This window comes from Podarcis vaucheri (genome assembly GCF_965113315.1).
Source record: "Podarcis vaucheri genome assembly, chromosome: 2".
In the NCBI taxonomy this organism is placed as follows: Eukaryota; Metazoa; Chordata; class Lepidosauria; order Squamata; family Lacertidae; genus Podarcis; species Podarcis vaucheri.
In genome coordinates, this window is record NC_138760.1 from 126,174,788 (window position 1) to 126,200,010 (window position 25,223).

General features: G+C 47.4%; 3 protein-coding genes across 11 annotated transcripts in view; 2 read left to right on the forward strand and 1 right to left on the reverse strand.

Moving 5' to 3' along the window:
- The window catches only part of LOC309525027 (uncharacterized protein), a 34,121-nt gene extending 18,696 nt beyond the window's left edge, over window positions 1-15,425 (forward strand). Inside the window, exon 2 of the mRNA XM_082210366.1 lies at window positions 12,879-15,425. Coding sequence (XP_082066492.1) covers window positions 12,890-14,119 — 1,230 coding nt within the window. The 5' untranslated portion in view covers window positions 12,879-12,889 and the 3' untranslated portion in view covers window positions 14,120-15,425. The remainder of the gene's footprint in view (window positions 1-12,878) is intronic.
- Window positions 1-25,223, reverse strand: part of LOC309525047 (uncharacterized protein) — a 274,308-nt gene that overhangs the window by 185,530 nt on the left and 63,555 nt on the right. The window lies entirely within an intron of this gene.
- The window catches only part of LOC309524675 (uncharacterized protein), a 121,925-nt gene that overhangs the window by 68,639 nt on the left and 28,063 nt on the right, over window positions 1-25,223 (forward strand). The window contains exon 1 of one of the 7 annotated variants that reach the window (XM_082209548.1): window positions 6,718-6,763. The exons of 2 other annotated variants lie outside the window; for them this stretch is intronic. In XM_082209548.1, the coding sequence (XP_082065674.1) occupies window positions 6,727-6,763 (37 nt within the window). In that variant the 5' untranslated portion in view covers window positions 6,718-6,726. Of the gene's footprint in view, window positions 1-6,717; window positions 6,764-19,865; window positions 19,928-25,223 lie in introns of those variants that run through there. 4 more of the 7 variants (XM_082209554.1, XM_082209552.1, XM_082209550.1 and 1 more) reach the window with 4 other exon arrangements.

Below are 25,223 nucleotides of genomic sequence, written 5' to 3' on the forward strand. Positions count from 1 at the left end.
GCACCTCACAACGGATGGAAGAAATGCTTTTACCAAAAATCTCAGAAACCTCATCAGGAGGGCTTTAAACTGACTAATGTGGGGGAGGGAGACAGTGCTACTGAAGGTAGGAGTCTATCAATTGATGAAGATGATCATCTAAATGTCATAGAACCAAATGGAGCAAACAGCACGCGGACCTAGTGGTGGGGGAAAAAAATCCTTAAATAAGAGAAACGGGGGAATGATTAATGGACTTCAATGTCTGTACACTAATGCACAAAGCATGGGAAATAAACAAGATGAGCTTGAGCTCTTGGTACAGCAAACTAAATATGACATAATAGGCATCACTGAAACCTGGTGGGATAAGTCCCACGATTGGAATGTAATAATGGAGGGATACAATCTATTTCAGAGAAACAGACCAGACAAGAAAGGAGGAGGAGTGGCGTTATATGTCAGGGATGTGTATACCTGTGAAGAGATCCAAGATTTAGAACCTCAAAGCCAAAGTGAGAGCATTTGGGTCAAAATTAAGGGAGAGAAGAATAACAGTGACCTCATTGTGGGAGTTTACTACAGATCCCCAAGCCAAACGGAGGACATAGATGATGCCTTCCTGGAACAGATGGCCAAGCATGCAAAAGGAAGGGAGATAGTAGTAATGGGGGACTTCAATTACCCGGATATTTGTTGGATGTCAAACTCAGCCAAGAGCATAAGGTCAAACAGATTCCTCACTGGCCTTGCAGACAACTTCATTGTCCAGAAAGTGGGAGAAGCAACAAGAGGAACAGCCATTTTAGATCTGGTCCTAACCAATGTCAATGACCTGGTTAGTGGGGTAGAAGTGGAAGGATCATTAGGCGCAAGTGATCATGCTCTTCTGAAGTTTACTATACAGCGGAAAGGAGCAGCCAAGCATACTAGGACTCAATTTCTTGACTTTAAGAAAGCCGACTTCATAAAACTTAGGGAAGTGCTGGGTGAGATCCCATGGAGAGTAATACTAAAAGGAAAGGGAGTTCATGATGGCTGGGAGTTTGTTAAGAGGGAGATAGTAAAAGCACAACTTCAGGCAATACCATTGAGACGGAAACATGGAAGGTGCCTAAAGAAGCCAGGGTGGCTATCTAAAGAACTTTTAACTGAGTTAAGATTTAAAAAGGGTGTGTACAAAAAATGGAAAAGGGGGGAAACCACCAAAGAGGAATTCAAACAAATAGCCAGCACGTGTAGACACAAAGTCAGAAAAGCTAAAGCACAGAATGAACTCAGGCTTGCTAGAGAGGTTAAAAGCAACAAAAAAGGCTTTTATGGGTATGTTCGTAGCAAAAGGAAGAACAAAGAAACAGTGGGGTCACTCAGAGGAGAAGATGGTGAAATGCAAACAGGGGACACAGAAGGGGCTGAACTCCTCAATGCCTTCTTTGCCTCAGTCTTCTCCGATAAGGAAAACAATGCCCGACCTGAAGAATTTGGAGCAAATGATTCAGCAGAGGAAACACGGCCCAGAATAACTAAGGAGATAGTACAAGAATACTTGGCTAGTTTAGATGTATTCAAGTCTCCAGGGCCAGATGAACTGCATCCAAGAGTATTAAAAGAACTGGCAGATGTGATCTCAGAACCACTGGCAGTCATCTTTGAGAATTCCTGGAGAACAGGCGAAGTCCCGGTAGACTGGAGGAGGGCAAATGTTGTCCCTATTTTCAAAAAGGGGAAAAGAGAGGACCCAAATAATTACCGCCCAGTCAGTCTGACATCAATACCAGGGAAGATTCTGGAGCAGATCATTAAGCAAACAGTCTGTGAGCACCTAGAAAGGAAGGCTGTGATCACCAATAGTCAGCATGGATTTCTGAAAAATAAGTCATGTCAGACTAATTTTAACAGGGAGAAATGTAAAGTATTGCACTTGGGCAAAAAAAATGAGAGGCACAAATACAAGATGGGGGACACCTGGCTTGAGAGCAGTACATGTGAAAAGGATCTAGGAGTCTTGGTTGACCACAAACTTGACATGAGCCAACAGTGTGACGCGGCAGCTAAAAAAGCCAATGCAATTCTGGGCTGCATCAATAGGAGTATAGCATCTAGATCAAGGGAAGTAATAGTGCCACTGTATTCTGCTCTGGTCAGACCTCACCTGGAGTACTGTGTCCAGTTCTGGGCACCACAGTTCAAGAAGGACACTGAGAAACTGGAACGTGTCCAGAGGAGGGCAACCAAAATGGTCAAAGGTCTGGAAATGATGCCTTATGAGGAACGGCTAAAGGAGCTGGGCATGTTTAGCTTGGAGAAGAGGAGGTTAAGGGGTGATATGATAGCCATGTTCAAATATATAAAAGGATGTCACATAGAGGAGGGAGAAAGGTTGTTTTCTGCTGCTCCAGAGAAGCGGACACGGAGCAATGGATCCAAACTGCAGGAAAGAAGATTCCACCTAAACATTAGGAAGAACTTCCTGACAGTAAGAGCTGTTTGACATTGGAATTTGCTGCCAAGGAGTGTGGTGGAGTCTCCTACTTTGGAGGTCTTTAAGCAGAGGCTTGACAACCATATGTCAGGAGTGCTCTGATGGTGTTTCCTGCTTGGCAGGGGGTTGGACTCGATGGCCCTTGTGGTCTCTTCCAACTCTATGATTCTATGATTCTCCAATGGATGCCTGTTGCTCATGCCTAGAGATGGGAAGGTCTGGAAAAAAATCTAGAAAAATGGGGGGGACAGGTTTTTTTCTGAAGCCCCTTTTTCCTGGAAAAAAATGAAAAAAAATTGTTTGATATAGTTTGAATATTCCACATTTTTATTTTCAATTTTTCCTGGGAAAAAAAATGATTTTGGGGGGAAAGAAAAAACGTGCCCTCCCCCCTTTTTCTACCCCCAGGTCTTCCAGAACCCCCACTTTGCAGCTCCCTGCCGACAGACACCAGGCAGGTGCTCTCACTGTACTCCTTCCGGCAACTGCTCAAAATATTTTCGTTAGGGCCAGCGCATCTGAACACATAGAAGCTGCGTGCGATTTACTTCCTTTTAACCACTGCTGACTTTAATCATATTTTGAATACCCTTAAATACCTGCTTTTAACTGTGTTTTATCAATCATTTTAATGTTCTGTTGTATATTTTTGTAAACTGTTTAGAAGCTCTCTTACCACCATGCGGTTTATAATATATAATAAATTCAATTTAAAAAACACACACGCTTCCTTTCCTTTCAAACTGAGTTTGAGCCTTAGTGCAATTACTTTTCAGTAACTGGATGTTGCTTCCTTCTGGGCCTGGCATGCAAAAAAACTGCCTTACGCTTTGCCCCAGCTGTCCTCAAGGAGAGATGGGAAGGCCTGGAAAAAAAAACCGGGAAAATGGGGGGGATAGTCCCCCCCCATTTGCCCCCAAAGCCGTTTTTTAGAAGTCCATGGGGAAAATGACAAAGAGGAAGAGGAAGAAGAAATGGAAAATGATAGCAGTAGTTGAGAAAGTGAGATAGAATAAACTGCATGTATATGTTGTGTCTTCTGTTGTTGCTTTTAAAGCACTACTCAAAGGGTAGACCTTCCATGGAGCTTAAATATTGAGGTGGACCTTAACTTTATTTGCTGTTGGTGCTAAGAGGCAATTTTGATTATTATTTATGTCGGTGGTTTCTTGCTTTTTTCGTTGCTTTTGAGAGAAAGGGGGTGGTTACCTGTTTTATTGCAAGCCTAATACTTTTAGATACACTGCGTTTCACGCAATTTGTAAAACTACTCCACACTGAATCCCCCCCCCATTTTTCCAAAATTTCCTTTCCCCCAAAAAATAACGGAGGGAAACGTCCCGTCCCCTCCATGGCTTCAAAATTTCCGGAAATTTTACATCTCAACTCTATTGCCTTCTTAAAAACTGTCCTCTGGTTCCCCCCATATAATATAATAATAAATAATACATTTTATTTATATCCCGCCCTCCCCAGACGAAGCTGGGCTCAGGGCGGCTAACAACAATCAAAATAGTCCAACATTCTAAAACATTCATTATAAAATTATTTAAATCAAATTAAAATCAAATTAATGGCAACCATCAAGCAAAATTTTGTGCAGATTGCCAGAGGAGGGGGTCAGGCTGCGCCCTGACAAAAGGCCTGGTGGAACAGCTCTGTCTTGCAGGCCCTGCGGAAGGATGTCTGGTCCCGCAGGGCACTGGTCTCTTGTGACAGAGCGTTCCACCAGATTGGAGCCGCGGCCGAGAAAGGCCTGGCTCTAGTTGAGGCCAACCTAACCTCTCTGTGGCCTGGGATCTTTAGGGTGTTTTTATTTGCAGACCGTAAATTTCTCTGTGGGACATACCAGGAGAGGCGGTCCCATAGGTACGAGGGTCCTAGGCCGTATAGGGCTTTAAAGGTTAAAACCAGCACCTTAAACCTGATCCTGTACTCCACCGGGAGCCAGTGCAGCTGGTATAGTACCGGAAGAATGTGATCTCGCAGCGAAGACCCCATAAGGAGTCTCGCCGCGGCATTCTGCACCAGCTGGAGTTTCTGGGTCAGTCTCAAGGGCAGCCCCACGTAGAGCGAGTTACAATAATCCAGTCTGGAGGTGACCGTCGTGTGGATCACAGTGGCTAGGTCAGGGCGAGAGAGATAAGGAGCCAACTGCTTAGCTTGACGGAGATGAAAAAATGCCGCCTTTGTTATAGCTGTAATCTGCGCCTCCATAGAGAGGGAGGTATCGAAGATTACACCCAAACTCTTAACGGATGATGCTGGCACTAATTGCACCCCCGCAAGATATGGGAGTTGCCCCCTCAATCCCATATCGCTCCGTCCCAGCCAGAGGACCTCTGTCTTCGAAGGATTTAACTTCAACCGGCTCCCACGTAACCATCCAGCCACAGCTTCCAGATATCTGGTCAGTGTATCTGGGGCCGAGTCAGGATGGCCATCCATCAACAGATAGAGTTGGGTGTCATCAGCATACTGATGGCAACCCAGCCCAAAACTCCGGACAAGCTGGGCGAGGGGGCGCATAAAGATGTTAAAAAGCGTCGGGGAGAGAATCGCACCCTGAGGCACTCCACACACCAAGGAGTGGCGCGATGACAATTCCCCCCCAAGCACCTCCCTCTGTCCCCGACCGGACAGAAACGAGCGCAGCCATTGAAGGACTGTGCCCTGGATCCCCATGTCAGCAAGGCGGTGGTCCAGAAGTTCGTGATCGACCATGTCGAAGGCTGCTGACAGGTCTAGAAGAATCAGCAGCCCCGACCTGCCTCGATCCAGCTGCCTGCGGAGATCATCTGTTAGGGCGACCAGAGCCGTCTCGGTCCCATGCCCAGCGCGGAAGCCGGACTGGAATGGATCGAGAGCAGATGTTTCATCCAGAAACCTACCAAGCTGTTCAGCAACCGCTCTCTCAATCACCTTACCCAGGAATGGAAGATTCGAAACCGGGCAGTAATTGGATAGATCTAAAGGATCTAATGATGTTTTCTTTAAGAGCGGACGCACCACTGCCTCCTTCAGTTCCCCTGTCGTTCATTAAAATGCTTGCACTTCCCTTGACAAGGCAGAATCCCTTCCTGGGAATTCCTGGCAGAGAGCTGCTGAACCCCAGACCCCAAAAGGAAATCCAACCTCATCCAGCATGCAATGCTAAAAACCGAATTCTGTTTTAAATGCAGTTTTTAGGATGCGGGTGGCGCTGTGGTCTAAACCACAGAGGCTAGGTCTTGCTGATCAGAAGGTCGGCGGTTCGAATCTCCATGACGGGGTGAGCTCCTGTTGCTCAGTCCCAGCTCCTGCCAACCTAGCAGTTCAAAAGCACACCAGTGCAAGTAGATAAATAGGTACCCCTCCAGTGGGAAGGTAAACAGCGTTTCCATGCGCTGCTCTGGTTTGCCAGAAGCGGTCTAGTCATGCTGGACACATGACCCTGAAGCTGTCTGCGGACAAAGTGCCGGATCCCTCGGCTAGTAAATCGAGATGAGCGACGCAACCCCAGAGTCATCCGTGACTGGACCTAATGGTCAGGGGTCCCTTTAATACATGGTTCTTCCTCTTCTCCTTTAATCTCCTACAACAACCCTATGAGGTAGGCTAGGCTGATAGGCATGGACTGGACCCATGGCCACCCGGTGGGGAATTCAATCCCTGGTCTCCCAAGACCGTAGTCCAGCACTCTAACCACTACACCACACTGCCTCTCACCACTGCCCAAGATGCAGCAAGATGAGAAAAAATTCAATCTAGAATGGGAAAACTTTATAGACTATTTTAGAGAACACTGCAAAAACGTCAAAACATTGGCAGGTTTCATGTAACATTGATGAACTAAGAATAGAATTAGGAGAGGGGAATGAAGGTGAAATTAATTGAGGAAATATATAGTAATTATAGGCAAGGAGAATAAAAGGGGGGAATGGAAAGGGGGGGTCAGTTATTGCAAATTTGGATTGGATATGTATGTACCAAAAGAAAAAACGTTAATTTGAAAATTGAAAATAATTATAATAAGAAATAGTTTAGAAAACGTTTTAGGGCTTCCGTGCAGCTGATCCAGCGGGGCTTTCCGGAGGCGAGACCAGCGCCTCTCCTCGCTCTTTGCCCGGAGAAGCCCAGAGGCGCCTGCCGCTCGGCTCTGAAACGGTTAACAGCAGCGGCGACAGAACTGAGATTCCTAGAGCGGAGGGGAAAAGGCTGTCGGGAGAATTGCAGCTTCCGCTTCCTGTCCCGCTCCTGGGGGGGTGGGGGGAGAGATACCTGTAATGGCGGCGGCTTTCCTACCTCGCGGAGGCGCTGGAGGTGCGTCGTATGTATTATGTGTTATAAAGGGGGAGAGACGGGGGGGGGCGTGCAGCTGGAGGGAGCGTGGGGAGGGATTAAAAAACCCCATTAGGCAAACCATTTCAATGTAAGTTCTTTTCCTCTGTCTCCTTTTTCTAGTCATGAGTTTATCCAGATTTTCACATCTTATTATTTTTAAATAGAGCTCTTGAAAATTGTTCAGCATTTCGGTGCAGATCTCGCCTAATGCACACGCTTTTGCAAAGGGTATTTCCCATATGTTTCCCATAATACCCACGCTTTTTAGCATCTACACGCAGCCGCTGGGAGAGATCATCAGGGGATTTGGGCTGGGTGTCCATCAATATGCGGATGAGACCCAGCTCTGCCTCTCTTTCAAATGGGAACCAGTGAAGGCGGGGAAGGTCCTGTGTGAGTGTCTGGAGGCGGTTGGAGGATGGATGGCGGCTAACAGATTGAGGTTGAATCCTGACAAGACACAAGTACTGTTTTGGGGGGGCGGGCTGGTGTGGGGGACTCCCTGGTCCTGAATGGGGTAATTGTACCCCTGAAGGACCAGGTGCGCAGCCTGGGAGTCATTTTGGACTCACAGCTGTCCATGGAGGCACAGGTCAATTCTGTGTCCAGGGCAGCTGTTTACCAGCTCCATCTGGGACGCAGGCTGAGACCCTACTTGCCCACAGAATGTCTTGCCAGAGTGGTTCCTGCTGTGGTTATCTTGGACTACTGCAATGCGCTCTATGTGGGGCTACCTTTGAAGGTGACCCGGAAACTGCAACTGATCCCATCGTTAAGCCTGGACACTGAGATCCAGCACCTTCTGGTGGTTCCCTCATTGCGAGAAGTGATGTTACAGGGAACCAGGCAGAGGGCTTTCTTAGTAGTGGTGCCCTCCCTGTGAAAAACCCTCCCATCAGATGTCAAGGAAATAAATAGCTATCCTATTTTTAAAAGACATCTGAAGCCAGCCCTGTTTAGGAAAGTTTTAAATAATTAAATACTGTATTGTTTTTAACACTCGATTGGGAGCCGCACAGAGTGGCTGGGGAAACTCAGCAGCCAGATGGTCGGGGTATTTATTATTATTATTATTATTATTATTATTATTATTATTATTATTATTTACATTTCCCATAGTTAATGCATTCTGTATATAATTCCACTAAAATTATTCATTTATAGGTCTTCCCCCCTTTTTATGGGGGTAGGACATCTTTTCCTCATGGAAAAGATCTTTCTCCTCCCAGCAGGCCAACCTGGGCAGGTGGGGGACCTTCCTTGGGCTCCCCATAGGGCTTGGGGTCAAGGCAAACCCTTAAGCATTGGAAAACCTTCTGCAGAGGCTTCCCCTGGAACTTGTAATAATTTTTATCCGGCCTGATTTTACTATAATTTGTTACATTTATATACCTCCCTATACCCACAGGCCTCAGGACAGTTCACAGGATAAAATTATAATATTAAAACTCAAAGTACATAATCAAAACAGAAACAAAAACAACCCAATAACATCCCCCAACACACACATTTTAAATTATTTGTGTTTCAGTTAAACAGCAGTTTCTGCAAGAGCAGTTCTGGGCAGAAGAGGTTTTTTTAAAAAGGAGAAACAAGCAACTTCAAGTCCACATTAAAAGTCCATGTGTTGCTGCGGCCTTATACCGACAGGCTAATAATGATAATACTACTAGTAATACGAATTTCCTTGAGCGTCCTCTCCCACTTTGTGGAGCCCGATTGGCCCCCTAGTACACTCCAAGCTGGGAGACTGAACGCAAGTGGATGAAAGATCCTAATTAATGCAACCAAACACTGGTAAGGGCTCATTATCAAGCCTACCTAGTGGCAGGGAAGGCAGCAAAGAAAGCATAGTTTTTTGCCTCCATTGCCTCCTCATTATGTCATCTGGCAGAACTTTTCCGGGTTGTACGGGGCCTTTTACAGGCTGGCCCAAAGGAGGTGGGAGAACCAATGGTAGCTCGCTTTGACTTCTTTGCAAAGCATGTTGTTGTTAAAATTGCTTGCCACAATGCTACGTCGATTGCAGGAGAGATCTGACCAGGTTCATATGGCAGGATAAGAAACCCCACATAAAATACAAATTACTGACTGACAAAAAAAGAAAGGGGCAGGTTTCGCACTCCCCGATTTAAGAACATATTTCAAAGCCTCGTGCCTATGTTGGATTAAGGATTGGATCTTATTAGAGAAAACATATACTTGATTTGGAGAGTTGCAACAACAGGTACGGATGGCATAAAGTCAAAGTCCACAGAGGGTTCACTAATCATAGTCAGAAATGCTCTTTATAAAGTGTGGACAAAATACCAACCATTATTAGAACCCCAAACACCATGGTGGCTGTCCCCAGTAGAGACCTTTGCAGTCAAAAAAATAAATATGGAGGGAAATTGGGCAACCTATAGTCAATTATTAAAAAAAGACAAGGACATCTGAGATTGAAAACATTTGGAGAGAGAAGGCACTACGTCAGTGTTTCCCAAACTTTTTTGGGCAACGGCACACCTGTTTACTGAAAAAAAATCTCGCGGCACACCACCATTAAAGCCCTGCCCCGTGACGTCAGCGCGCAGCGTCACACCGGGAGGGACGCACGAAAGTGAAAGTTTTTTCCCTCCCCCTTGCCGGGAACCTCCAAGCTTTGGGGGTGGGAGGAGGCAGCAGAGCGAGGGACTGAGGGACGGCGGCAACTGAGGCGGCGGCGGCTTTTGTGGTGGTGGCGGCGATAGCAGGCGGAGGAGGGGGCGGCGGCGGGGCTTGAGGAGCCGTCGCCGGGAGTTGCTGCTGCTGTTGTTGCTGCTGTTGCCCGGACATGCCGGCCTCCTCCTCCTCCGGTGTCTCGCGCTCCTCCCTTTTGCACGCGCTGCCCCGCCGCTCGGCACCACCACGTGGATCCTCGCCGCCGCCGCCTCTCACCGCCCGACTCGCCCGACTCCCTCCCTCGGCACACCAGCCAATGTCTCACGGCACAGTAGTGTGCCGCGGAACACCGGTTGGGAAACACTGCACTACGTCACCGATTGGCTTCCATATCACCAAAAAATTGGCTTTGGGAAAGATGAATCCAAACTACAAAAAGCATTATTACGAAATGACAAAAAAAATATTATCTAAAACTGTTATTGGAATGGTATCTGAAAGATGAGGAAGTAAAGGATGTAATGGTTAAATGGGCCCAGGACATGGGCCCCACAATACAGATGGAACAGTGGGAGAGACTCTGGAGGTTAGATATCAGATTTACTGCCTGTTATACTATCAAGGAAAACTGAATGGAAATGTTATACAGGTGGTATGTGACACCTTCCAAACTAGCCAAGATATGTAAACTCAAATCCAACCGATGTTGGAAATGCAGTAATGCAGAGGAAACAATGATACATGTATGGTGAAGCTGTGAGAAAATTAATAAATTTTGGGGGTGTATCCATGAAGAGCTAAGAAAGATGCTGAAAGCTCCTATAGAAAAAAAGCCAGAGGCATGCCTAATGGGCATTATAGGAAAGGACACCCCACAGGATATCAAATGTTATTCTTATATGCCACAGCTGCAGCCAGATTATTACTTGCTAAAAATTGGAAGGGGGGCATTATTCCCACAAAAGAAGACTGGATAAGTAAATTATGTGACTTTATAGAATTGGCCAAACTAACAGCAGCCATAAGACACCAGTCAAACCAGAATTTAAGGAAGGAATGGAAATGCTTTGAGGACCAAATGAAAAAACACTGTTCTAAAGAAAACCTGTTGATATGTATGGACTAAGGATGTAAAGTTGAATCAGATTATGACAAATTAATAATAGGTGAATGTTGAATGCTATCAAAAACACAATGTAAATAAGAGCATAGAATATTGAAAGATGTCGAGCTGAGGCGGAGGGAAGTCCCAGTGTTGGAATTTTTATTTTATATATCTTTATGTTGGGCTCTTTTATTTTATGAATGGTATATTGATTGTATATATACTTTCTATAATAAACTTTATCGAGGAAAAAGAAGAAGATAAAATTGCTTCCATCCACCAAGACAGCAGATGAGTCTCATGGGTTGTCCAGAGCACAGTCTAGTCCTGTTGTGTTGGATGAGTTTTTTCAGTTGGTCAGGCTCGAGGATATGGACATGGTGTTTTGATCAGTCAGGGTGACCATTTGCACTCTTGACCCTTTCGCCTCTTGGCTGATAAAAACCAGCAGGGAGGGAACAGCAGGCTGGGCCAGGGAGATGATCAGTGCCTCTTTACAAGAGGGGGGGGTGGTCCCTGCATGTTTGAAGGAGGCAGAGGTAAAACCACTCCTTAAGAAACCTTCTCTGAATTCAGAAAGCCTAACTACCGGCCAGTTGTTGATCTCCCTTTCCTGGGCAAGGTTCTGGAGTGAGTGGTCGCAGACCAGATCCAGGTGCTTTTGGAAGAAACTGATTTTCTGGATCCATTTCAATCAGGGTTTAGGCCTGGTTTTGGCACGGAAACTGCTTTGGTGGCCCTCTATGATGACCTCTGTCGAGAGAGAGAGACAATTGAAATGTGTCCCTGTTCATTGTTCTCCACCTCTCAGCGGTTTTCAATAGCATCCACCATGGTATCCTTCTGGAGCGACTCTCAGAACTGGGGGTGGGTGGCACTGCTTTGCAGTGGTTCCAGTCCTACTTGGATGGTCGTTCCCAGAAGGTGTTACTTGGGGAATTCATTTCAGCCCCATGGAAGCTTCAATGTGGGGTTCCGCAGGGCCCAATCCAATCCCCCTTGTTGTTTAACATCTACGTGAAATCGCTGGGAGGGATTATCCAGAGGTTTGGAGTACGTTGCCAGCAGTATGCTGATGACACTCAGCTCTATTTCTCCTTTCTATCTGTAGTGGAAGTGTTGGACCAGTGTCTTGCCTTTGTAATGGGTTCGATGAGAGCCAACAAATTGAAGCTCAATCCAGATAAGAGTGAGGCTCAGTTAGTGGGTGGTTCCCTAGAGCAGATGGGTGGGAGGTCACCTGCTCTTGATGGGATTACGCTTCCTCTGAAGGAGCAGGTTCGTAGCTTGGGGGGTCCTCCTGGATCCTTTGCTGTCGCTCAAGGCTCAGATGTCCTGTAGTGCCTTCCATCAGCTTTGACTGGTAGCCCAGCTACACCCCTATCTGGACAGGGATAGCCTATCTACCATTGTCTATGCTCTGGGAAATTCAAGGTTAGATATAGATATGCGTTATACGTAGGGCTGCCTCTGAAGACAGTGTGGAAACTTCAGCTAGTGCAGAATTCAGTGGCCAGGTTGCTCACCAGAGCAAGGCGGTTTGAGCATATTACCCCCACCCTGGTCTGACTGCAATGGCTACCAATTAGTTTCTGGCCCCAATTCCAAGTGTTGGTTTTGACCTATAAAGCCTTAAATGGCTCAGGACCACAATACCTCAAGGACCGCCTCTTTGCATATGAACCTACCCGGATCCGGAGATCACCTTCTTCGTGTGCCGTCTCCTCGAAAGTTTCAGAAGGTTGCAACACGAGAACTGGCCTTTTCTTCAGTGGCTCCCCATCTGTGGAATGATCTCCCCAGGGACACTCGCCTGGTGTCTTCATTATACACTTTTAGGCACCAGGCAAAAACGTTCCTTTTAACCAGACCTTTGGTTGATCTGTTTGACATACTATGCCCTTTTTCAAATGTGGCTCTTTTCTGGAGGGGTGTTATTGGGTTGCTGTTTTTATTCTGATTATATATTTTGTGATATTTTCTGTGAACCATGCTGAGACCTCCAGGTATAGGGCAGTATACAAACACTGATAATGATAATGATAAAAATTTTATTATTTGTACCCTATCCATTTGACTGGGTTGCCCCAGCCACTCGAGCTGGCTTCCATCAAGTATAAAAGCACAATTAAACATTAAAAGCTTCCCTATACAGGGCTGCCTCCAGTTGTCTTCTACAAGTTGTATAGTTGTTTGTTTCCTTGACATCTGACGGGATAGCTTTCCACAGGGTGGGCACCACTACCAAGAAGGCCCTCTGCCTCGTTCCTTGTAACTTGACTTCTCACAGTGAGGGAACTGCCAGATGCGCCAATTCATCAGTTTGCCTTTTTATTCCATCAGGAGATGCTGAAGGGATGCTGGCAGAAGGGGAACAATCAGAAGTGTCACCACAAAGAGGCAAAGAGGAGGAGGAGCAAAGGAAGCTGAGGGTTCAAGATGGAGGCAGCGAGGGGAGACAAAAGCAAAAGTCGGAGGGTAAATCCGGTACGTCTCAGGGTGATGAAAACCAAATTCCCAGAGAGGAGAAGAAGCATGAATGCACAGTGTGTGGAAAGAGATTTGGTAATCGCTCCACTCTTACTTTACATCAAAGAGTGCACACAGGACAGAAACCATATACATGTTCAGAGTGTGGGAAAAGCTTCAGTTGCTGTAGCTCCCTTAAGTCGCATCAAAAAACTCATACAGGAGAGAAACCATATAAATGTTTGGACTGTGGAAAGAGCTTCAGTCACAGTAGTACCCTTATCTTGCATCAAAGAACTCATACAGGAGAGAAACCGTATAAATGTTCAGAGTGTGGAAAGAGATTCAGTCACAGTGGTACCCTTACCTTGCATCAAAGAACTCATACAGGGGAGAAACCATATAAATGTTCAGAGTGTGGAAAGAGATTCAGTGTGAGTAGTAGCCTTAAGTCACATAAAAAAAATCATACAGGGGAGAAACCGTATACATGTTCAGAGTGTGGAAGGAGCTTCAGTCAGAGCAGCACCCTTAAGTCGCATCAAAGAACTCATACAGGGGAGAAACCGCATACGTGTTTGGAGTGTGGAATGAGCTTCGCTCGCAGCAATGCGCTTACTAGACATCAACAAACTCATCGAGGCAGCAAACCTTATAAATGCTGGGAATGTGGCAAGAACTTCAGTCGCCTCGACTCCCTTTACTCACATGAAAGAATTCATACAGGGGAGAAAGGATATACATGTTTGGAGTGTGGAAAGATTTTCAGGCACAGTTGCAGCCTTACCTTGCATCAAAGATTGCACACAGGAGAGAAACCTTATAAATGTTTGGAGTGTGGCAAGAGCTTCAGTCGTGGTAGCTTTCTTACATTGCATCAACGAACTCATACAGGAGAGAAACCGTATACATGTTCAGAGTGTGGAAGGAGCTTTAGTTGCCGTAGCTCCCTTAAGTCGCATCAAAGAACTCATACAGGAGAGAAACCGTATACATGTTTAGAGTGTGGAAGGAGCTTCAGTCAGAGTAACCACCTTACTAGACACCAAATAAGTCATATAGGGAGAAAATCTTTAAAATGTTTGGCATATGGAAAGAACTCCCTTCCTAAACAGTAAAGAACTCGTACAAGGGAAACATCTTAGAAAGGGTCGGAGTGTCGGAAGATCTTTAAGCCAATGATCATGTTCAGCATTAGAATTTGCTTCCATTAGAATTTTGATTCCTTTTAGTGGCCGTGTTACAGATTATCCTCCTGATCAGAGTTAGATTTACATAGCTGTATTCTGTTTTATTTCCCATGCATTTTGCATGTATTCATCACAAGTCTCTCACCAACCCTTGTTGGCGTGGCCAGAAGTATTCTACCTGAAGGAGCGCCTCCACCCCCATCGTCCAGCCCAGACACTGAGGTCCAGCGACGAGGGCCTTCTGGTGGTTCCCTCACTGCGAGAAGTGAGGTTACAGGGAACCAGGCAGAGGGCCTTCTTGGTAGTGGAACCCGCCCTGTGGAACGCCCTCCCATCAGACGTCGAGGAAATAAACCACTATCTGACTTGTAGAAGACATCTGAAAGAAACTCTGTACAGAGAGTTTTAAATGTCTAATATTTTAACATTTTTTAATGTGCTGTAAGCTGCCCAGAGTGGCTGGGAAAACCCAGCCAGATAGGTGGGATATAAATATTAAATGATGATGATTTGATAAATGGATGCAACATTTTGATATTTGTGTCAATGTTTAGTTGTAGTGTGGTCTTGAGTTGATTTTATTTTAACTGCTTTTATCCTCTGCTGCATAAATGTTGTTGAAAAACAGGTATGCTGTGTTCTCCCCCCAGCTCTCCGCTTAACTAGTATTCCCCCCCCCATTCTGAAAATGTGAAATCCGCTATGCAGCTATGTGCAGGTATTTGTTTATCTGGTAATCTGGCAACGGAAGAAGATGCAACCTCATCCAGAACACAACACTAAAAAAAACCAAATTATGTTTTAATTACAATTTTTAGATACATCAGATTTGCACAGAAGAGCGATCAAAGATTTAAAAATTCATGTGTGTTAGCGGGACAGTTTCCCTGTTGCATAGTCTAGTGAAAGGTGATATTTTGGTCCTGAACTCTGCTGATCAAATCCCTGATAGTGCAGGTCATAGTCCAGGAAACTTAACCCATCTTCTTCAAGGGATGCCTGTTAGAAACTGTCCTCTGGTCCGTTCCCCCCCCCCCCATATGTCTGTCGTTCACTAAAATGCTTGCCCTTCCCATGACAAGGTGCAAGCCCTTCCTGGGAATTCCTGGCAAAGAGCTGCTGAACCCCAGACCCCAAAAGGAAATCCAACCTCATCTAGCAGGCAATGCTAAAGATTGAATTCTTTTATAATTCAGTTTTTAAGATATATTTGCACCAAAATGTAAAAAATGCCTGTGTTAGAAAAACAGTTGCCCTAGGTACTCTAGTGCAGGCTTGGGTCTCTAGCTGTTTTTGGACTACGATTCCCATTATCCCTTAATACTGCTAACTGGGAGTGATGGGAGTTGTAGTCCCGAAAGATCTGGAGACTCAAGTGTGGGAATCCTTCTTTAGTGAAAGGTGAGGATACGGACGTGAACTGCACTGATTCAATTGTAGATGGCATCTTTCATAGCTCCGATAAGAGAGGAGTTCAGGGAGCAAACGGCCTCTTCCTCTGATGACTCTCCCCCTGCCTTGCTGAGCTTGTGTGTTTCTGCGTCCTTGCAGCCATGGGATCTGCTGCTGTTCAGGCTCATGCCACTCTCTGTGTTGCCTTGTCAGAAGCTGCCCACTAGTGGCCCCCAGCCCTACTCCCCCCCCCCATGTGTGTCATTCACTATAAGGCTTGCCCAAGCCATTGTTCGCCACTGGCAGAGAGCCTGCCCAGACCCCAATGTGTCTGTTTCCTGCTCTGCCACTTCTTGTTCCAAAGGTTGCCCATTCTCCACCAGAGAGGGCGGCAAGCAGATCCTTAAGGCCAGGTTTGCTGCTGAAGTCCACGGGAACGCCTGGATCTAAGCCAGGAAACCTTGGTTCGTTGTGGGGATCTGTTTCTCTGTGCACATGCGACTTGTTAGGAAATTAATTTTGGAAATACGATGTACCGGATTTGCCCAACAGGGCAGTGAAAAAATAGAAAAAATATCTGTATCCAGCTTTCGAACTCGCTGCCTATTGATACGACGCAGTCACTTTCACTGTGTTTTAATCCATGTTTACTGTTTATTTTAATTATTTTTAATAAGAAAATAGTCATTTTATTTTTTATTTACTGATAATGTCATTGTTTTATTTTTCCTGAACTGTGGATTTCAAAAATCCCAAACATATATGCACAGGTGCATGTAAAGCCTACAAAAGATGAAATAGCCAAAAAAAAGTATGCAATCCCTAAGAAGCCATTTACAACCCCCCACCCCCCATGCAGGTTTCCTCAGGAGTCAGTCCCACTGTTCCCAACAGGTGCTTAATCTCAGGGAAAAGCGGATAAATTCAGTTTTGGGATTCCCCAGGCAGAAGAGATTTTGGTCCTCTGAGGGTTAAATGCAGTGAGAGAGGAAATTATGCTTTTCCTTCCTCTCTGCTTGCCTGAACTCTGCAGGCTTTCCCCAAAGGTCTTGGGGGTTACAGATCCTTTCCTCACTATTAGTGCCACCTGGCTCAGATCCAGTTCCATCACAATGTGATTGCTTACAGGAATCTGTGTTTGACAGTGAATGGTCTCCCCTTCCTTGGAGGTTTTTAAGCAGAGGTTGGATGGCCCTCTGTCAGGGATTCTTTAGCTGAGATTCCTGTACATCGGGGTTGGAATAGAGGATCCCTGGGGTCCCTCCCAACTCATCGATTCTGTGGAAGCTGCCCATAAACACACACCCCCGCCCATTCACAAGGTAGGAACATAAATAATGCAGGAAAGTTGAAATGCAATCTGTGATCCCCTCCCCTTTTAAGACAGTGGCTCCCAATTTTTTCTGATTCCCATCATTGTTATATACTGCCCTATACCCAGGGGTCTCAGAATAAAATCAGTATATTAAACCACAAAATACATAATAAAAATCAAAACAACCCCCATAAAAAACCAATTGCCTTACCCTAACCTATAAAATGGGACGCGGGTTGCGCTGTGGGTTAAACCACAGAGCCTAGGACTTGCCGATCAGAAGGTTGGTGGTTCGAATCCCGGTGACAGGGTGAGCTCCCGTTGCTCGGTCCCTGCTCCTGCCAACCTAACAGTTCGAAAGCACGTCAAAGTGCAACTACATAAATAGGTACCGCTTCAGCGGGAAGGTAAACGGCGTTTCCATGCGCTGCTCTGGTTCGCCAGAAACGGCTTGGTCATGCTGGCTACATGACCCAGAAGCTGTACGCCGGTACCCTCGGCCAGACGTTATCTGTTGATAATACAGTGGTACCTCAGGTTAAGAACTTAATTTGTTCTGGAGGTCCATTCTTAACCTGAAACTGTTCTTAACCTGAGGTACAACTTTAGCAAATGGGGCCTCCCGCTGCCACCACACGATTTCTGTTCTCATCCTGAAGCAAAGTTCTTAACCTGAGGTACTGTTTATGGTTTAGCAGAGTCTGTAACCTGGAGCATCTGTAACCTGGAGCATCTGTAACCTGAGGTACCACTGTAAAAATAAATAAATAAATACAACATAGACATCAGGGTGTGTAGCTACTGACAGCCTAGTCCCGAATTTATACAATCCTCTTTTTAAGCCTTCCAAGTGGGTGGCTCAGTATTGCCTCTGTACATCTCAGCGGAGAGGAGGAAACTACAGTGGTGCCTCGCAAGAGGAAATTAATTCGTTCCGCAAGTCTCTTCGTCTTGCGAGTTTTTCGTCTTGCGATGCACGGTTTCCCATAGGAATGCATTGAAAATCAATTAATGCGTTCCTAGGGAAACCGCCTTCAGACCAGGTCCGGAGACAGTCTGTCCCCGGACCTCTTCTGAAGGCTGGGGGGGGGCAAGGGCTTTTCTTCCCACCCCCAGCATTTTAAAAAACCCCGGGACAGCGACGGACTTCTCCGCTGTCCGGGCAATCTTAAAATGCTGGCGGGCGGCATTTTAAAATCGCCCCGGGACAGCGGAGGACTTCTCCGCTGTCCGGGGCGATTTAAAAGCCCCTGGGAAGGCAGGCAGGGGGGACAAAGACTTTCGCCCCCCGCCCGCCTTCAGAAGGTGTTCCCGCCCAGCCGCCCGGCTTCGGAGCAGCGTTCCGAAGCCCGGCGGCGGGGGCAGGTGTTCCCGTCCCCCCGCCCGGCTTCGGAGCAGCGTTCCAAAGCCCGGCGGCGGCGGGAGGATGCGTTCCCGCCCCACCGCCCGGCTTCGGAGCAGCGTTCCAAAGCCCGGCGGCGGGGGCAGGTGTTCCCGTCCCCCCGCCCGGCTTCGGAGCAGCGTTCCAAAGCCCGGCGGCGGGGGCAGGTGTTCCCGTCCCCCCGCCCGGCTTCGGAGCAGCGTTCCAAAGCCCGGCGGCGGCGGGAGGATGCGTTCCCGCCCCACCGCCCGGCTTCGGAGCAGCGTTCCGAAGCCCGGCGGCGGGGGCAGGTGTTCCCGTCCCGCCGCCCGGCTTCGGAGCAGCGTTCCGAAGCCCGGCGGTGGCGGGAGGAGGCGTTTCCGCCCCACCGCCCGGCTTCGGAGGAGGTCCGAGGACAGTGGGGAAGACGCGCTGCGCTTCCCCGCTGACCCGGATATTTCCCTATGGGCTGTCGTCTTGCGAAGCAAGCCCATAGGGAAATTCGTCTTGCGAAGCGCCTCCAAAACGGAAAACCCTTTCATCTAGCGGGTTTTCCGTCTTGCGAGGCGTTCGTCTTGCGAGGTACCACTGTACCAGCCCCACATATTTATCATATATACACATACGGGGTTGGACTAGGTGACCATTGAGATCAACAAACTCATGTTCTCTAAAATAGTCTATAAAGTTTCTCCATTCTTGATTGAATTTTTTCTCATTTGATCGGTAAGATTAGCCATTTCGGCATAGTCAATCATCTTAGTTATCCATTCTTCTTTGGGTCCTTTACTTCTTTCCACGTCTGGGATAGTAGCCTTTGGCCACTGTAATCGCATAAATAAACAGTCTCTTTTGCTTCCTTGGCATTTTTTCTCCTATTACACCTAGTAAAAGAGCCTCTGGGTTTTCTTAACAAACGTAATTTAAAGAATTTTTAAAAATTTCCCAGAAGCCCTTTACTTTTTTACACGTCCACCACATAGGAAAATGTGGAAAGAAGACAAGGTCCGAATGAAAGAAGAATGGAAAGATGACGGACTCTGCCGAAATGGCTAAACTTACCCTAAAGATCAGGCACCAAGATGAGAAAAAATTCAATCTAGAATGGGAAAGCCTTATAGACTATTTTAGAGAACACTGTAAAAACGTCAAAACATTAGCAGGTTTGATGTAACATTTATGAACTAAAAATAGAATTAGGAGAGGGGAATGAAGGTGAAATTAATTGAGGAAATATATAGTAATTATATGCAAGGAGAATAAAAGGGTGGGATGGAAACGGGGGGGGGGAGTCAGTTATTGCAAATTTGGATTGGATATCTGTGTACCGAAAGGAAAATCGTTGTTAATTTGAAAGTTGAAAATAATTATAATAATAAATAGTTTAGAAAACGTTTTAGGGCTTCCGCGCAGCTGATCCAGCGGGGCTTTCCGGAGGCGAGACCAGCGCCTCTCCTCGCTCTTTGCCCGGAGAAGCCCAGAGGCTCCTGCCGCTCGGCTCTGAAACGGTTAACAGCAGCGGCGACAGAACTGATATTCCTAGAGCGGAGGGGGGGAAAGGCTGTCGGGAGAATTGCAGCTTCCGCTTCCTGTCCCGCTCCTGGGGGTGGGGTGGGGGGAGAGATACCTGTCATGGCGGCGGCTTTCCTTCCTCGCAGAGGCGCTGGAGGTGGGTCGTATGTATTATATAAAGGGGGAGAGACGGGGGGGGGGGACAGCTGGAGGGAGTGTGGGGAGGGATGAAAAAACCCCATTAGGCAAACCATTTCAATGTAAGTTCTTTTCCTCTGTCTCCTTTTTCTAGTCATCCATTTGTCCAGATTTTCACATCTTATTATTTTTAAATAGAGCTCTTGAAAGTTGGTCAGCATTTCGGTGCAGATCTCGCCTAATGCACACGCTTTTGCAAAGGGTATTTCCCATATATTTCCCATAATACCCACGCTTTTTAACATCTGCATGCAGCCGCTGGGAGAGATCATCAGGGGATTGGGATGGGTGTCCATCAATATGCGGATGAGACCCAGCTCTGCCTCTCTTTCAAATGGGAACCAGTGAAGGCGGGGAAGGATGGATGGCGGCTAACAGATTGAGGTTGAATCCTGACAAGACACAAGTACTGTTTTGGGGGGGCAGGTTGGCGTGGGGGACTCCCTGGTCCTGAATGGGGTAACTGTGCCCCTGAAGGACCAGGTGCGCAGCCTGGGAGTCATTTTGGACTCACAGCTGTCCATGGAGGCGCAGGTCAAATCCGTGTCCAGGGCAGCTGTTTAGCAGCTCCATCTGGTACGTAGGCTGAGACCCTACCTGCCCACAGACTGTCTCACCAGAGTGGTGCATGCTCTAGTTATCTCCCGCTTGGATTACTGCAATGCTCTCTACGTGGGGCTACCTTTGAAGGTGACCCGAAAACTGCAACTGATCCAGAATGTGACAGCTAGACTTGTGGCTAGGAATGGCCAGTCACAGGACCATATAACACCGGCCCTGAGAGATCTGCATTGGCTTGCAATGCATTGGCTTCCAAAGTGCTGATGCTGACCTTTAAAGCCCTCAACGACCTCAGCTCAGTAGACCTGAAGGAGCATCTCCACCCCCATCGTTAAGCCTGGACACTGAGATCCAGCACCTTCTGGAGGTTCCCTCGTTGCGAGAAGTGAGGTTGCAGGGAACCAGGCAGAGGGCTTTCTTATTAGGGGTGCCCTCCCTGTGAAACACCCTCCCATCAGATGTCAAGGAAATAAGCAGCTATCCTATTTTTAAAAGACATCTGAAGCCAGCTCTGTTTAGGAAAGTTTTAAATATTTAAATGCTGTATTGTTTTTAACACTCGATTGGGAGGCTCCCAGAGTGGCTGGGGAAATTCAGTAGCCTGATGGGTGGGGTATAAATTATTATTATTATTATTATTATTATTATTATTATTATTATTATTATTATTCTACATTTCCCATAATTAATGCATTCTGTATCTAATTCCGCTAAAATTTTTCATTTATAGGTCTTCCCTCCTTTTTATGGGGGTAGGACATCTTTTCCTAATGGAAAAGATCTTTCTCCTCCCAGCAGGCCAACCTGGGCAGGTGGGGGACCTTCCTTGGGCTCCCCATAGGGCTTGGGGTCAAGATCCGAATGAATGCAACCAAACACTGGTAAGGGCTCATTATCAAGCCTAGCTAGTGGCAGTGAAGGCAGCAAAGAAAGCATAGTTTTTTGCCTCCATTGCCTCCTCATTATGTCGTCCGGCAGAACTTTTCCGGGTTGTACGGGGCCTTTTACAGGCTGGCCCAAAGGAGGTGGTAGAACCAATGGTAGCTCGCTTTGACTGCTTTGCAAAGCATGTTCTTGTTAAAATTGCTTGCCACAATGCTTTGTCGATTGCAGGAGAGATCTGACCAGGTTCATGTGGCAGGGTAAGAAACCCCACATAAAATACAAATTACTGACTGACAAAAAAAGAAAGGGGCGGGTTTCGCACTCCCCGATGTAAGAACATATTTCAAAGCCTCGTGCCTATGTTGGATAAAGGATTGGATCTTATTAGAGAAAACATATACAGTGGTGCCCCGCAAGACGAACGCCTCGCAAGACGGAAAACCCGCTAGATGAAAGGGTTTTCCGTTTTGAAGGCGCTTCGCAAATCGAATTTCCCTATGGGCTTGCTTCGTAAGACGAAATGTCTTGCGAGTTCCTGTGGGTTTTTTCCCCTCCCCCCCTTGCTAAGCCGCTTATCAGCTGATCCGCTAAAAGCCGCTATAGCGCTCATCTGCTAAGCTGTCAATGGGCTTGCTTCGCAAGACGAAAAACCGCTATACAAAGAGCCTCACGGAACAGATTAATTTCGTCTTGCGAGGCACCACTGTACTTGATTTGGAGAGTTGCAACAACAGGTACGGATGGCATGCATGCCTTGGCTACAGTAAGGTCCACAGAGGGTTCACTAATCATATAGTCAGAAATGCTCTTTATAAAGTGTGGACAAAATACCAACCATAATTAGAACCCCAAACGCCATGGTGGCTGTCCCCAGTAGAGACTTTTGCAGTCAAAAAAATAAATATGGAGGGAAATTGGGCAACCTATAGTCAACTATTAAAAGAAGACAAGGACATCTGAGATTCAAAACATTCAGAGATATAAGGCACTACCTCACCGATTGGCTTTCATATGGAACAACGTTTTTAATTCAGATAAACAAAATTGGCTTTGGGAAAGATGAATGATGAATCCAAACCACAAAATGACAAATTTTTTAAATCTAAAACTGTTATTGGAATGGTATCTGAAAGATGAGGAAGTAAAGGATGTAATGGTTAAATGGGCCCAGGACATGGGCCCCACAATACAGATGGAACAGTGGGAGAGACTCTGGAGGTTAGATATCAGATTTACTGCCTGTTATACTATCAAGGAAAACTGAATGAAAATGTTATACAGGTGGTATGTGACACCTTCCAAACTAGCCAAGATATGTAAACTCAAATCCAACCGATGTTGGAAATGCAGTAATGCAGAGGAAACAATGATACATGTATGGTGGAGCTGTGAGAAAATTAATAAATTTTGGGGGTGTATCCATGAAGAGCTAAGAAAGATGCTGAAAGCTCCTATAGAAAAAAAGCCAGAGGCATACCTAATGGGCATTATAGGAAAGGACACCCCACAGGATATCAAAAGGTTATTCTTATATGCCACAGCTGCAGCCAGATTATTACTTGCTAAAAATTGGAAAGGGGGCATTATTCCCACAAAAGAAGACTGGATAAGTAAATTATGTGACTTTATAGAATTGGCCAAATTAACAGCAGCCATAAGACACCGGTCAAACCAGAATTTAAGGAAGGAATGGCAATGCTTTGAGGACCAAATGAAAAAACACTGTTCTAAAGAAAACCTGTTGATATGTATGGACTAAGGATGTAAAGTTGAATCAGATTGTGACAAATTAATAATAGGTTAATGTTGAATACTATCAAAAACACAATGTACAGTGGTGCCTCGCAGGACGAAATTAATTCGTTCCGCAATTCTCTTCGTCTTGCGGTTTTTTCGTCTTGCGATGCACGGTTTCCCATAGGAATGCATTGAAAATCAATTAATGCGTTCCTAGGGAAACCACCTTCAGACCAGGTCCGGGGACAGTCTGTCCCCCGACCTCTTCTGAAGGCTGGGGGGGGGGGACAGGGGCTTTTCTTTACACTGCCAGCCTTCAGAAGGCTGTTCTCGTGCTTCGGGTGACAGGCTGCCGCCCCGAGCCTCGCGCGCCCGGCGGGACCTCCTGCCGGGCGCGCAAGGCTTGCAGGCACTCGCCCGAAGCAAGGGGAGCTCTCCGAAGGGCTCCCCGTGCTTCGGGTGACAGGCTGCCGCCCCGAGCCTCACGCGCCCGGCGGGACCTCCTGCCGGGCGCGCGAGGCTTGCAGACACTCGCCCGAAGCAAGGGGAGCTCTCCGAAGGGCTCCCCGTGCTTCGGGTGACAGGCTGCCGCCCCGAGCCTCGCGCGCCCGGCGGGACCTCCTGCCGGGCGCGCGAGGCTTGCAGGCATTCGCCCGAAGCAAGGGGAGCTCTCCGAAGGGCTCCCCGTGCTTCGGGTGACAGGCTGCCGCCCCAAGCCTCGCGCACCCGGCGGGACCTCCTGCCGGGCGCGTGAGGCTTGCAGGCATTCGCCCGAAGCAAGGGGAGCTCTCCGAAGGGCTCCCCGTGCTTCGGGTGACAGGCTGCCGCCCCGAGCCTCGCGCGCCCGGCGGGACCTCCTGCCGGGCGCGCGAGGCTTGCAGGCATTCGCCCGAAGCAAGGGGAGCTCTCCGAAGGGCTCCCCGTGCTTCGGGTGACAGGCTGCCGCCCCAAGCCTCGCGCACCCGGCGGGACCTCCTGCCGGGCGCGCGAGGCTTGCAGGCATTCGCCCGAAGCAAGGGGAGCTCTCCGAAGAGCTCCCCGTGCTTCGGGTGACAGGCTGCCGCCCCAAGCCTCGCGCACCCGGCGGGACCTCCTGCCGGGCGCGCGAGGCTTGCAGACACTCGCCCAAAGATTTTAAAATGCTGGGGGTCGGGAGCGAAGCGTTCGCTCCCGCCCGCCAGCATTTTGGGATCGCCCGGGGCAGCGGAGAAGTCTCCGCTGTCCCGGGAAGGCAGGCGGGTGGGGAGCAAAGACTTTTGCCCCCCGCCGGCCTTCAGAAGAGGTCCAGGACCTCTTCTGGGGGCCGGCTGGGGGCGAAGGTCTTTGCTCCCGACCGCCAGCATTTTAAAACAGGTCCCCGGAGATTTCCCTATGGGCTTTCGTCTTGCGAGGCAAGCCCATAGGGAAATTCGTCTTGCGAAGCACCTCCAAAGCAGAAAACCCTTTCGTCTTGCGGGTTTTCCGTCTTGCGAGGCATTCCTCTTGCGGGGTACCACTGTAAATAAGTGTATAGAATATTGAAAGATGTTGAGCTGAGGCGGAGGGAAGTCCCAGTGTTGGAATTTTTATTTTATATATCTTTATGTTGGACTCTTTTATTTTATGAATGTTATATTGATTGTATATAAACTTTCTATAATAAACTTTATCGAGGAAAAAGAAGAAGATAAAATTGCTTCCATCCACCAAGACAGCAGATGAGTCTCATGGGGTGTCCAGAGCACAGTCTAGTCCTGTTGTGTTGGATGAGTTTTTTCAGTTGGTCAGGCTCGAGGATATGGACAAGGTGCTTGGATCAGTCAGGGTGACCGTGTACACTCTTGACCCTTTTGCCTCTTGGCTGATAAAAACCAGCAGGGAGGGAACAGCAGGCTGGGCCAGGGAGATGATCAGTGCCTCTTTACGAGAGGGGGGGGTGGTCCCTGCGTGTTTGAAGGAGGCAGAGGTAAAACCACTCCTTAGGAAACCTCCCCTGGATTCGGAAAACCTAACTAACTACTGACCACTTGCCTTTCCCTTTCCTGGGCAAGGTTCTGGAGCGAGTGGTCGCAGACCAGATCCAGGTGCTTTTG